Raw genomic sequence first — 13,614 nt, 5'->3', positions numbered from 1 at the left:
GAACAACGCATAAATACGAACGGTCCATAGGAGAGTAGGGTTCGCAGAAACAAAGATGGTTCGCAATGACAAGTAGAATGAAGAGGAAACAAGCGTATGAAGTTTACGTAATGAGGGTTAGTAACAAGGCAATATTGTTCGTAAGGTTCGCAATGAGAAGGAGAAAAAAGAGGAGGAGGAAACAAGCGTATGAAGTTTACGTAATGAGGGTTAGTAACAAGGCAATATTGTTCGTAAGGTTCGCAATGAGAAGGAGAAAAAAGAGGAGGAGGAAACAAGCGTATGAAGTTTACGTAATGAAGAGGAAACTGAAGCGGTTTAGGGTTTAGGGATAATATTTTACTCAAATTAAAATGTTATCTTTTTTTATTGTAGTTATTTATTTTGTTATGGTTTATTATGTTAGTAAAATGTTATTTTCTTAAGAAATTGTAAATTTTTTCCGAAAAATAAATAATACTTATTTAAAAGAAAGCAAGTTGATAATATTGATCTAATTATGAAATATGTAATATTATATATATAAAATGCGTTAAGATTATTTTCAAAAGACATAAAACGTTCATATTTTAAAATGCTATAGTAGAGTTGTAAAAAAAAATTAAATAGAAATTACATTGTTAATGTATATATGATAAATAAAATTTAAAGCATGTGAAAAGTATTCATTTTAATGTAATTATTTTAAAAAAAAAATATAAGTTAATTTTTAATAGCTTATTACAGCGCTCTTTGAAAGAGCGCTGTAAAAGACCTCCTTAACTTATTTTTTAAAAGCCTATTACAGCGCTCTTTCAAAGAGCGCTGTAAAATACCTCCTTAACTTATTTTTTAAAAGTCTATTACAGCGCTCTTTGAAAGAGCGCTGTAAAAGACCTCGTTAACTTATTTTTTAAAAGCCTATTACAACGCTCTTTAAAAGAGTGCTGTAAAAGACCTCTTTAACTTATTTTTTAAAAGCCTATTACAGCGCTCTTTGGAAGAGGTGTTACACTAATTAACACTGAAACTTAATATTCTTAAAATAAGTAGGCAAACTAACATACATTACTTTATAACTAAATAATAAGTCAATGAAAAGAAGCTAGATAACTCTTATTCATAAGTATCATCAGATTTTGAGTAACTATAAATGGTTTCTTTTCAATGTAGAAGTGTTTTATTCTAATCAAGTTTTAAATTCTACTTTAACCTCGCAATTTATTTATCTTAAGATTTTTTTAAAACATTAGAGCATCTCCAATGGTACGTATATGCGTTCGTCCGCCAAAGTGTAATAACGTAAAATTTATTTTTTTGTGAATTCACCGCTGGAGTTGTGCCAAGGTGTCATCACGGTACTGACTGTCAGGAACAGTACATCCATGTGCAATGGAGGAGTGATCGTGCGACCATGTGCAATAGAAAGTGGATCGTGCGACCATATGCAATAGGGATAAAGTGGACCACACAATCATAGTGTTTGCATGTGGATGTGCGACCAAGTCAAGACATGCAAATGTAACATCATGTGGGAAGAAGATTTGACGATGTATGAACTCGTCCACTTAATTAAGACTTGAAAATTAAAAGACTTGTGGACTCGTCCACCCAATTAGATTTGAAGAGCATCAGACATTTACATTGATGTGTAAGACCCATAATTTTAAAGTACCCTTTATGTATTTTTGGTGTATTTTGGATTTTGGCTCGGAGACTTTTTAGCCAAAGTTAATGATATTTTGGAGTTTTTATAATCAAAAGGATATTTTGATGCCGATTAGAATTTTTCGTCGATAAATAAATTGAATTAAGTGCGGTGAATCCTTTAAGGAGAATTTAATACGTTACAGGTGAAATGGTAATTTAACAAATATCTAGATATTTTGAGATATTTGTTAAGTTATATTTATTATATAGATATGTTTGTTTGGAGGGAAACAGAAAGGAAAACTAGAAGGAAGGAAAAGGAAAAGAAAAGAATATAAAAAGGAAAGAAGGAAAAAGGAAGAAAGGAAAAAAACAAAGGAAAGAAAAAGAAAGGAAGGAAAATCCGATTTTCCATCTTCTTCCTCTGCCACCCGCGACCCATTTTTCCCTCCTTCTCCATTTCCATTTTCGTTGCTTTCTTTTCTTCAAGACTAGTAACCCAAGGTTGGGTGAGTGTTAGAACAAGGATTTCTCGACTCCACTCTTCCTCTTTGATTCGAAAACGAAGAAAAACGGTATTACAGATTCAAACACAAACCCCTCCGTTTCTTCTAGATCTAAGCATCATTTCGCGAAGAGTTAGAAGGGAAAGTTGCTCACTACCACGCTACGGTGCCAGGGGACCAATTTGGAGGCGACGTTACGAGCGAAGATTTTACCGGTTTTACCCGCGGTACCGGAAACCCACGTTAAAGCTAACGTTAAGGTAAGGGCTCCTTCCAAACTTTTAGTTTGCATTTAGGGACTTATCTGTAGTTGTGTGGAAAGGAATTTGTTAGGGTTGAATGTATTGATTTAGGGAAAATGAATCTGAGGTTCTGTGGGTAAAATCTTAGAGTTAAGTTTTGACAATATTGATGAATGTTTCGTGGAAAATGAATTTTAACTCACTTGTGTATGATTATGAGTAAATGAAGTCTGATGTATTTGGGTGTTATGTTTTGTTGATTTGTGTTCGTCGTATTTGGCGTGTTCATACTTGATGTTTGTTGATTGATGTGTTTTGGTGTGAATTATGGATTGAATGTGAGAGTATATTTGAGTTTGTTTCTGTGGAATTTGAAAACCATTAGAGTTAAACGAGTATTAAAAATGGGGAATCTTTTAATACCTCGGTTTACTTAATGTGCGTTTGAGAAAAATGTTTAAGTTAACTGGTACGTTTACGATTTACGTTTTTGGTAAATTGTGTTGACCCGTGATAGGTGACACCTCGGTAAACTGTACTGACCCGTGATAGGTGGTACGTTTACGATTTACGTTTTTGGTGAATTGTGCTGACCCGTGATAGGTGGCACCTCGGTAAACAGTACTGGTCTGTGATAGGCGGTACGTTTACGATTCCCGCTTTTTCTTTTAGTAAATCGTGTTGACCCGTGATAGGTGACACCATGGTAACTGTACTGACCCGTGATAGGTGGTACATTTACGATTTACATTTTTGGTGGATTGTGCTGACCCGTGATAGGTGGCACCTCGGTAAACAGTACTGGTCTGTGATAGGCGGTACGTTTACGATTCCCGCTTTTTCTTTTAGTAAATCGTGTTGACCCGTGATAGGTGACACCATGGTAACTGTACTGACCCGTGATAGGTGGTACATTTACGATTTCCGCTTTTTCTTTTAGTAAATCGTGTTGACCCGTGATAGGTGACACCATGGTAACTGTACTGACCCGTGATAGGTGGTACATTTACGATTTCCGCTTTTTCTTTTAGTAAATCGTGTTGACCCGTGATAGGTGACACCTCGGTAAACTGTACTGACCCGTGATAGGTGGTACGTTTATGATTTACGCATTTTAGTAAATCGTGCTGACCCGTGATAGGTGGCACCTCGGTAATTGGTACTTTGGCCTGCGATAGGCGGTACAATTATGATTTACGGCCCTTCGAGGAGGGTTTTGGTTTGGAATTCCGAGTCCATGCATTTTGGCATATACGCATTGCATTAGGGTGCTTGGCACGCGAGTCGTGTTTGATTCGAGTCTATGATTGAGTGTTTTGAATTTTGATTTATCGTGGTAATCGCGTTGATGGTGCTAAGTGTTATGTGTTAATTATTGTGTGTAAGTATGATGGTTTTCGAAATCCCATTTGCCGTGGTAATCGCGTAGGAATTGCTAAGTGTTAAGTTGTGGACTTGAGTAGGAATGACTTGAGTTAATTCATGAATTTTTGGAAAAATGATGAGGGAAATCGATTTCCCAATCGATTGGATGAGTTGCAGGAAGTTCACTATTTTAACCTAATCGATTTGCCAATCGATTGTATAAATATACCTTTCAAAATCTCTTAAGAAATCGATTTGGAAATCGATTGGCAGAGAGGCAGAAACTCAGCAAAACTGCCAAAATCAATTTGGAAATCGATTTGGCAACACAGGGACTTATCAAAACTGACAAAATCGACTTAGAAATCGATTTGGTCATGCAGAAACTCAGCAGAACTGACCAAATCGATTTGGCAATCGATTGGCTCAGCAAAAGTCCTTATTTTGAGTTAGATAATCGATTGCTCAATTGATTTATCAATGCTTTGGTCAGTTATGTATTACTCGATGGTTTGAGAACTTCATTTTGAGTTCATTTTTAATTGGCAAGTATTGTATGAACTTTTCGCATATTGAAAATCCTGTTAAGGTGCATGCTTAGTTGAAAAGTTATTTTGAGCATTTAAAAACTTATATGCTATGTGTTAACTGTTATTTTTCGGTTGGTGACCCTTTACAATTATTGTGGAAATCTGGGCTTTGCCCTCAGATGAGAGTCAGGACGGTCCTACCAGTTCGTACCCTACGGACAGGAATGGAGATGAGAGCGCTTGACTGCAGTTACGATGGGAGGATCCCACGGGGCGCGTGGAGATCACTCAGGGTGTATAGTTTTTTGGTAGGATGATCAGATTAGGATGATGTATAGGGACTAGGCGTCCTTCTTTTTGGGTTGAAGTATTTCTAATTTGGAAAACTGTACTTATACTAATATTGTCAGTTTGACATCCTATTTGAATGGGTTCCATGTACCATTTGTTGTTGTGTAAATGTTTTGGATTTATATTTGGAGAAACTTTTCCGCTGCTTGTAAATTATAATGACTCAATTATTTATCCTAAGGCATTTCTTTATTTATTTCTCTGTTTTAGTTTAATTACTTTAAAAAAAAATATATATACCCTCGCTTTGAAAAACGGGGCATTACATTGATGCATTGCCAAGCCAAAGCAAGTTGATGTGCGACAAAGCTTTGACACACAAATTTGCGACCAAGCAAAGTCATGTGAATCTGCGACCAAGCATAAATGCATATAAGTGGAAGATTTGAAGACTTTTTGACTCATCTACTCAATTAAAATTGGAAGAGTTGAAGATTTGTGGACTTGTCCACTCAATCAAACTGGAAGAGTTGAAGACTTCAATGTGAGTGCGTGACCAAGCTAAGGCACGTAGATGCGCAGTCACACATAGGCACATGGGTGAAAGAATTGAAAATTTGTGGACTCATTCACTTAATTAGATTCCAAATCTAAGCACATAACTACGAGCATTGAGGACCTGTGGACTTGACCACTCCACTATACTTTAAGATTTGATGACTAAAGATCCAAGAGTAGAAGACTTGCGGACTCCTCTTCTCGATCACATTTGAAGATTTGAAGATCCAATAGCATATAAGACTTGTGGACTATTCCACTCGGTATGATAGTGTGGTATGACTATGCACCTAGTTAGCCCTAAGATAGGGTGGCGCATATGTGCATCCGTACAGATGACCTGGTGGCACATTCGTGCACCTACTCGGCTCTGAAGCAAGTGGAGCATCGCTGAGACAAGAGGATGGATTAAATCGGCCTGGACCAAGGAGGCCCATTTGCCAATGAATATCTATCTTTAAAGTGCGGAAGAGGCAATTAGGGTTAGGGATATGAAGCATATTTGAAAACAATGTATTATTCTCCTAGAGAGTACCTTGAACAATAATTTATTCACGTTTACAGTGAAAATTATATATTATCGTCCAATGATAAGAAATTTATTTATTGTGAACGAAGTTACAATGAGGTAGGTAATTTTGCCCAAGAGGCGAGCATGAGTTGGAAATGTCTTGATCATTAAATCTATTTTATTTAATTGATAAACTTCGGGACTAATTTTATGGGATTAAAAGTTATTAATTTAATTGGGAAACATGGAGACCAAGTTGGACAAAAGTAAGGAAATAGAAAGAAGAAAACATCTCTTCTCTCTCTCTATTTGCTAGAACTTGTGGCATTTGCTTTCTTCTCTTCCTCGGGAGAGCAGAATTCCTTTGTGTTGGTAGTAAGAGCCCAAGAGAGAAAAGTTTCAAATTTTATTGAAGTTAGAGTAAGAATTTATGAGTGACATCAAGAGGAAAAGGATTGTAGTGAAAAGGGGAATCTAATGGCGTAAGAAAATTTGGTGAGTTTTCCTTCCTCCTCTCTTTTCCCTTTGGCCATGGCATACATCTCTCTCACTTGGAGTTCTTTTCTTCAATTGTTGGTGGTGGCAAACTTGAGAGAAAGCCATTTTAACCCAAGATTAGGAGCTTATTTGTCGACGAAGTGATATAGAGGAAAAACTTATAAATTGTTTGATGGTTCTTGTGATATTAGTTAAAGATAATAAAAATATTATTTCTCTTTTATTCTCTAATGGCCGAAGCTAAAGTGAATAGTGAGAGAGGATTGTTTTCATTTCCACCTTGTTAATAAATGATTTCCTTCTAAAAGCTAAACCTTTGTTTTATTTTATGATGTTGAGTACCTAAAAATATTTGCGAGACATTTACTAGTTGTTGCTATGTTTGAGAAAATGAAACATGTAGAAAATTTTCTAGATACATGGTTTGCAAAGTATTGGATTTTTAGATTCAAAGATTTGTGAAGTTAAGTTACAAAAATAACAAGTTTGAATATAGAAAATCAACTTTTTATGAAGTTTGGAAGGATTTTTTTTTTGAGAATTTTGTTTTTTAGAAATGCAATTTTGGAAGTTAAAATGTTGAAGCAAATTTTAGAGACAATAGTCGATTTAGTCTCGTAAAACTTGTCCTACCCTTTTTCTCTTATGGTTGAAAAAAATAATAAATAAAAAGAGGGAACATTTTATTACTATGTATTTACCTTGAAAACCTACTTTTTTTAGATCAAAGTGATTTCAAGAATGACGAGTGTTTTGAAATAGATGTATTTACAACATAAAAGTTGAGAAAAATTTGGTAATAAGGGTTGGAAAATATTTTTGAATGTTAGTTCATGGAGACTTTACTTGAAAATAGTTGTCCTTAAAATACTTGATATTGTATTATTTGTAAGCTTAAAAACTTTACGAAAATAATTATTAAGTTTGAATTTGTATTATTTTTTATATTTAAATTTTTAAGTTTATATAGATATTTGAAGAAAATGTTCATAGTTCAAAGACTTAGTTTTGGTAAATAAGTAGAAGACTTGAAAGTTCTTATGTTGTTTTGAATTGGGTTGATGAATAAGTAGATTCTGAGGTTTGGTTTCAAACTTTTGGCACCTTCGTAAGTGGGGAGAGTGATTGTTAAATTTTTTACTTGATTTAAAAGTGATTTGAAAAAGTTCAAGATGATTTGAAATGTAGGAATCACAGCAGAAACAAATAATTCATGTCAAAATTTTATTAGAAAATATGTTTATTTTCAAACTTGAAAAGAGTAGGATTTTTACAAAATGATTATTAGAATTTTGAGAGAAACCAATTAAGAAAATAAGTTCAAATTTTAAAATCTTCTTGGTATTTATTTAATGTGATTCAACCAAATGTGATCTAATAAGTTATAGAACCTACGTACCTAGTTAGTTTGAGAGAAAACAAACCCTATAAGTGGTAATGTGTGATGGCCGATTGGATAAACCTTAGAGAGGAGTTTTTTGGAGTTCCTTCTATGTAAATGATAGTTCTCTATGATTAAAGGTCTAAGAGGAGTAGACAGAGTTGGAATAGTGTCTAGAGTTGTGAGTGAGAACCTATTCCAAGGTATGGGCTCTTTCTCACTTTTTAGAATAACATGTAGGTTGGTTGTACTTGATGTGCGTTATTATTGGTTTTGTACCTAGCTAGATTTTTGTACGTGATGACTTTATTTTCATTTGTGCATGACTAATTGTTTGTACCTAATGTTGTAGTTGTTAATGTCTATACATGGTTGAATATATGTACGTAATTGTTTTGTTGAGTGGATTTGTGCACATGAATGATTAATATGTATTGTTGTGTTGATTTAATGTTGAACGCGGTGTTGTTTAGGGGACCCGCATGTGGTGTTTTTAGTAGGACTAACCAATCCTTAAGAGGATTCGTATAAATTAGACTGCATATACAGAAAATGTATGCTAATGCATTTCATAGTTATATGGTGATCATGATGGATCACAAAGTGAGAATTTCTAGTAAGAGGATCTCATTTGATCTATGTGGGAATTGAGTCGTGATCCACCACCTTTTACGAAAGGGAGGTGATATTTTAAAATCGTGTGCACGGACAAATAGGTTGTCTTGTGAAGAATGATATATGATTGTTATATGTGTGTCATACTTTTTAATGTGATATTACTTTGATCATTTTTGAAAAACATAAAAACAATTATATAGGTTTTATGTAAAAACGATTATGTTTTGAAAAAGTTTCGAAGTATTTGGTTCATTTAAAGAAAAATAATACTCTCGACGTTATAGAAATTAGTACTTTACAATAATCACATCTTGCTGCAAAACCAAATTACCGTTGGACAAAATGACCAAAACTATGAAAAATTATTAAAAAATCGAAATTGTGCAATTACAAAAGGGACTAAATTTAAAGATTAATGAATAAAATAGGACAAAAGTTTTAAGCTAATTATCTTACTTTTATCAATTTTTTTTTTAGTATAATCCAATGTAGGACTTTACACTTAATATGTTTTTTACGACACAATTTATTCTCAGGTGGGATATTGATAGGCATGGCAACATACATGGTGGAGGCGAATTTGGTCTCTCCTACTCTTGCATCCGATGAATTGGTAAAATTCATATCTGCTCTCGTTTTTAGCGGGTGTGAAATTTAGGCCTCATCCCCATCTTTAATGGAGTTCAAGTTTCCCTGCTTTCACCTGCACTCGTTCATATATAAAATTATAAATTTAAAATCATATATGTTATAATTAAATATTATAAGATTATTATTATTAGACTATAATAAAATTAAAAATATCTTCTATAGAATGAGATTATAATCTTTAATATTTTAAAAAAAATATTGGATAATGGAGAAAACTTTAACACAATTAATATTGGATAATGGAGAAAAGAAAGCAACGGGTCTGGTAGGAAACAAACCTGAGAGGGAAGGTTTTTGATTTTTTTTTTCTCGATGAAATGAAATTGATTGGTCCTTTTGTACTTGGGAAGAAATTTTCATGGTTTAGTTCAAATGGTTTAGCTAGGAGTAGGTTGGACAAATTCTTATTGACTGAAGTACTATTTGAAAAGCTAAGAGAGATTTTAGATCAATGTCCTATTTGGTTTATGGAGGAGTATCGAGTATCATTCAAAGTAGACAGGTGGAAATCCTTAACATTGAAGGAAAATTTGAAGTTGCTCAATGGCAAGCTGAAACGTTGGAACTTTGTTGAGAAAAATCAGATATAATTAGCGATAATTATCTCAATAATGCAGAATATTTTTTTCTCCACCTGTGCAGATAAATGACCAAACAGAAAATACAATTCCACATAGCAGAAATAATTGGCAGAAAATTAAATACGAGACAAACGCAATTTTTAACGTGGAAAACTTCCCTCAAATTAAGAGAATAAAAACCACGGGACTTAGTTCAGTAAAACATCCACTATAATAATTAATGGGTACACCAGAGTCTTGAGAATATTTATTTTACTCAGATTTGTTAGCTGAGGTTCTGCCTGCTACTCTAACAGTTGTTGGAGAACAAACTTAGGCCATTCTCCATAGTTGTGAGTTGACGACGGTCATCATCATATATTTTTATAATGCTATAGTTATTATTTTATTCATTTTCTATGTTAAAGTATTTATTTAAAAATTTGGAGAACACAACCTTTAAAATTTATCTCGATTTCATCACTTATTTATTTCAATGTCTTTTGTTATATAATATGGTATTAGTTTGATTTACGTAGGAGTTAAAAGTATTTAAATATTGAATTGTTATGCAATTGAATATGTTTTCCATGAATTATGATCAAACGAGTGATGATTTTAAATATGTGTTTTGGGAAATCGTTATTATAATTACTAAATCGTTAACGGCGTTAGGTGCACCTAGTTACCTCGTTTTGATTCTGGAGAATTACCCATTAGATGAAGCCACCTCTATGAGAAATGTCATCCGTGTGAGGAGAGGGCTATCAACGAGATGTAAGCTCCCTAATTGATACGTGATGATGCGTTGCGAGATTGAGAGTAGAGGGTTATCCTTTAGATAAAGCCACCCTTAAGGGAAAGACCACCCTTAGCAGGAAAGGGCTATCAATGAGATGAAGCCGCCTCTTGGTTCTCAATAATTTTTATTTTTACTTGTTTAATTTTCTATGATGATTTTCAGGTTATTCATTTTGATTTCGCTTCGCTATAAATTTAATTTTTAATATTTCTAGCTGACCAACTAGATTATAAGTTTAATGATTTTATTATGTGTGTAACATAATCGCCACAAAATTGTAAAACAATTATTCATGTTTTTCACTTCTAGTTGATGGTGGTTGTTGTCTCCTCACTAAGTCTTTGTGACTTACCCCTTCATGTTGTTTATTTTTATTTTTTAAGATTTACAGGCAGCTGAGTAGCAAGTTGTTAATAGATTCAAGTCTCGATCATATTTCTTTTTTTAGACCTTTTTGATCGAGTACCATGTTTTTGTAAAATATGTCGAGTCTGATGTAATTTGCAGCTATTTTTAGTCTAGAAAGTCTATTTCTTTTTTTTTTTTGAGAAATGTATTAACAATTAGATTATGTTATTTGGATTATGACAAAATTGAAAGTTAAACATGAATTTTATAAATTTGGGAACGTTGAAGTAATAGAGGGTACTTTGTTGAAATTTCAAGAAAAATTATATATTGTTTTGAAATGATTATTGAGGACTAATTAGTCGCTTAATAGTTAAGTTTGTTGGTAGGCTTGTTAGGCTATGAGTATAGCGTGTGCATCGGTCACAATGTTTAATTTTCGGATGGTGACAAAGTTGATATCATAGCTCGTTTGTAGGGGATAATAGTTGCAAACATAAGGTGATAATAGATTATTGTCAGTAAATTGTGTATCTGAGCACAACTTACTTGCAAGGCCTATTAGCACTCTATGAGAGTTTCATTTGTTATCTGAATCTGTATTTAAATTCATCATTACTATCTTTCCACATTTTCTCGTCGTCTTGTTCAATTTTTGATCAATGTTCTTTAATTAAGTGAGAATGCCACCTAAGACTAGGATTCCTACTATAAGGGGACTTGTTGATGAGTCAATTGCCCAAGCCCAAGGCGCTCGTCAACGAGGCCGTGTTTCAGTCTGTGCTCGAAATAGGCGGAGAGCTAATGTTGGCAGACGTGGCTTGGATGCCAATGTTGAGGTACCCTCGAGGAGGCACGAAAATCCAGCCATGGAAGAGTTTGCCGCTGGTCTACAAGGATTACAACAGGTTGTCCAACAACTTTTTGGGGTTGTCATCGAACAACAACAGAAGGGTGATCAAAAACATGAAAATTCCAATGGTCAACAAGAGGTTAAAGAAGTTGAGCTTCAGAGGACGGCTGCAGCGAGGGGGATTGATGTTACTTTACCAGACTTCATGAAGCTTAAACCCCCTACTTTGTCTAGGTCTAGTGCAATTGAGGACCCACAACAATTCATTGATAGTCTAGAGCAACTTTGGAGAGCATTGGGGTGTTTTGAGGTAATAGTAGTGGAACTGACATCATTTCAGCTAATAGGTGTGGCACGTGATTGGTTTGATATAGTGTCATGTGGTAGACAAGTTGGGTCACCTCCGTTAGCATGGAAAGAGTTCTCTCAATTGTTCATGGCTCGTTTTCTTCCAAAGAGTGTTAGAGATGGATTAGCTCATGAGTTTGAGCGATTGGAGCAAACAAAGGGTATGCCAGTTTCAAAGTATAGTGCTCGTTTTACACGACTCTCTAGACACGCTTCTTACCCTATCACTGAGGAGATGTGTGTCAAGAGGTTCATCAGAGGATTGAGGGATTACTTATTTAGATTTGTGGTTGGGTCAAATTTGTAAGACCCATAATTTTAAAGTATACTTTATGTATTTTAGTGTATTTTGGTATTGAACTCGGAGGCTTTTTAGCCAAAGTTATTAATATTTTGGAGTTTATATGACCAAAAAGATATTTTGATGCCATTTAGAATTACTCGTCGATAAATAAATTAAATTAACTGCAGTGAATCTTTTACGAAGAATTTAATGCGTTACGAGTGAAATGGTAATTTAACAAATATTTAGATATTTTGAGATATTTGTTAAAAGTAATTAATATATATCTATATGTATATATTTGTTTGGAGAGAAAAGAAAAGGAAATATAAAGGAAAGAAGGAAAAAGAAAGAAGAGAAAAGCAAAGGAAAGAAACACAAAGGAAAGAAAGAAAACATTTCCATCTCCTTCCTCTCCCTGCCTTGCATGAACCTCCCTCCCTTCTTCTATTTTCGTTTTCTTTGATTCCTTTCAGTTCGAGAATTGAAACCAAAGGCTAGTGGGTGAGAAAGATCAAGTTCTCAACTCCTTCCCCCTTCTCGGATTCGAAAACGGAGTTAGGGATTTCAAAACCTTCAAACACAAACCTCCCAGTTTCATCTAGATCTAAGCTTCGTTTCGCAAAGAGATAGAAGGGAAAGTTGCTCACTACCACGCTACGGTGCTAGGGAACCAACTTTGGAAGCGACGTTGCGAGCGGAGATTTTACCGGATTTACTCACGGTACCGTAATCGAACGTTAAAGCTAACGTGAAGGTAATGGCTCCTTCCAAACTTTTAGTTTGCATTTAGGGACTTATATGTGATTGTGTGGAATAGAATTTTGTTAGGGTTAGAGTGTTGACTTGGGGAAAAATGAATCTAAGGCTTTATGGGTAAAATCTTAGAGTTAGGTTTTGGTGTTATTGATGAATGTTTCGTGGAAAATGACTTTAACTCATTTGTGTATGATTTTGAGTAAATGAAATTTGATGTGTTTGAGTGGTATGTTGTGATGATTTGTGTTAATCGTGTTTGACGTGTTCATAATTGATGCTTATGAAATTCGAGACGTGAATTGGTGTGAATTGTGATTTGGTTTTGATAATATGTTTGAGTTGTTTTGTGTGGAATTTGAAAACCATTAGGGTTAAACGAGTATTAAGAATGGGGAATCTCTTAATATCTTGTTTACTTAATGTGTGTTTGCGAAAATCGTTTAAGTTAAATGAGTATTAAGAATGGGAAATCTCTTAATGTCTTGTTTACTTAATGTGTGTTTGTGAAAATCGTTTAAGTTAAACGAGTATTAAGAATGGGGAATCTCTTAATATCTTGTTTACTTAATGTGTGTTTGCGAAAATCGTTTAAGTTAAATGAGTATTAAGAATGGGGAATCTCTTAATATCTTGTTTACCTAATGTTTGTTGTGAAAATTGTTTAAGTTAAATGAGTATTAAAAATGGAGAATCTTTTAATATCTGCATTTGCTTAACGATTGTTGTGGATGGAGTCAGTGTATGCTCATGCATTTCATTTTGGTAAATCGTGTTGACCCGTGATAGGTGGCACCTCGGTAAACAGTACTGACCCGTGATAGGTGGTACGTTTAAGATTTACGTTTTTGGTAAATTGTGCTGACCCGTGATAGGTGACACCT

At 34.2% G+C, this 13,614-nt stretch overlaps 1 protein-coding gene across 1 annotated transcript in view; it reads left to right on the top strand.

The window, feature by feature from the left end:
- Positions 1–11,173: 11,173 nt before the first annotated feature.
- The window catches only part of LOC140919758 (uncharacterized), an 18,897-nt gene continuing 16,456 nt past the window's right edge, over positions 11,174–13,614 (top strand). Inside the window, exon 1 of the mRNA XM_073366391.1 lies at positions 11,174–11,980. Coding sequence (XP_073222492.1) covers positions 11,174–11,980 — 807 coding nt within the window. The remainder of the gene's footprint in view (positions 11,981–13,614) is intronic.

The sequence above is a fragment of the Cicer arietinum genome, chromosome 3 (genome assembly GCF_000331145.2).
Source record: "Cicer arietinum cultivar CDC Frontier isolate Library 1 chromosome 3, Cicar.CDCFrontier_v2.0, whole genome shotgun sequence".
Classification (NCBI taxonomy): Eukaryota; Viridiplantae; Streptophyta; class Magnoliopsida; order Fabales; family Fabaceae; genus Cicer; species Cicer arietinum.
Note: the sequence above shows the minus strand (reverse complement) of the source record. Positions and strands in the feature narration are given on the sequence as shown.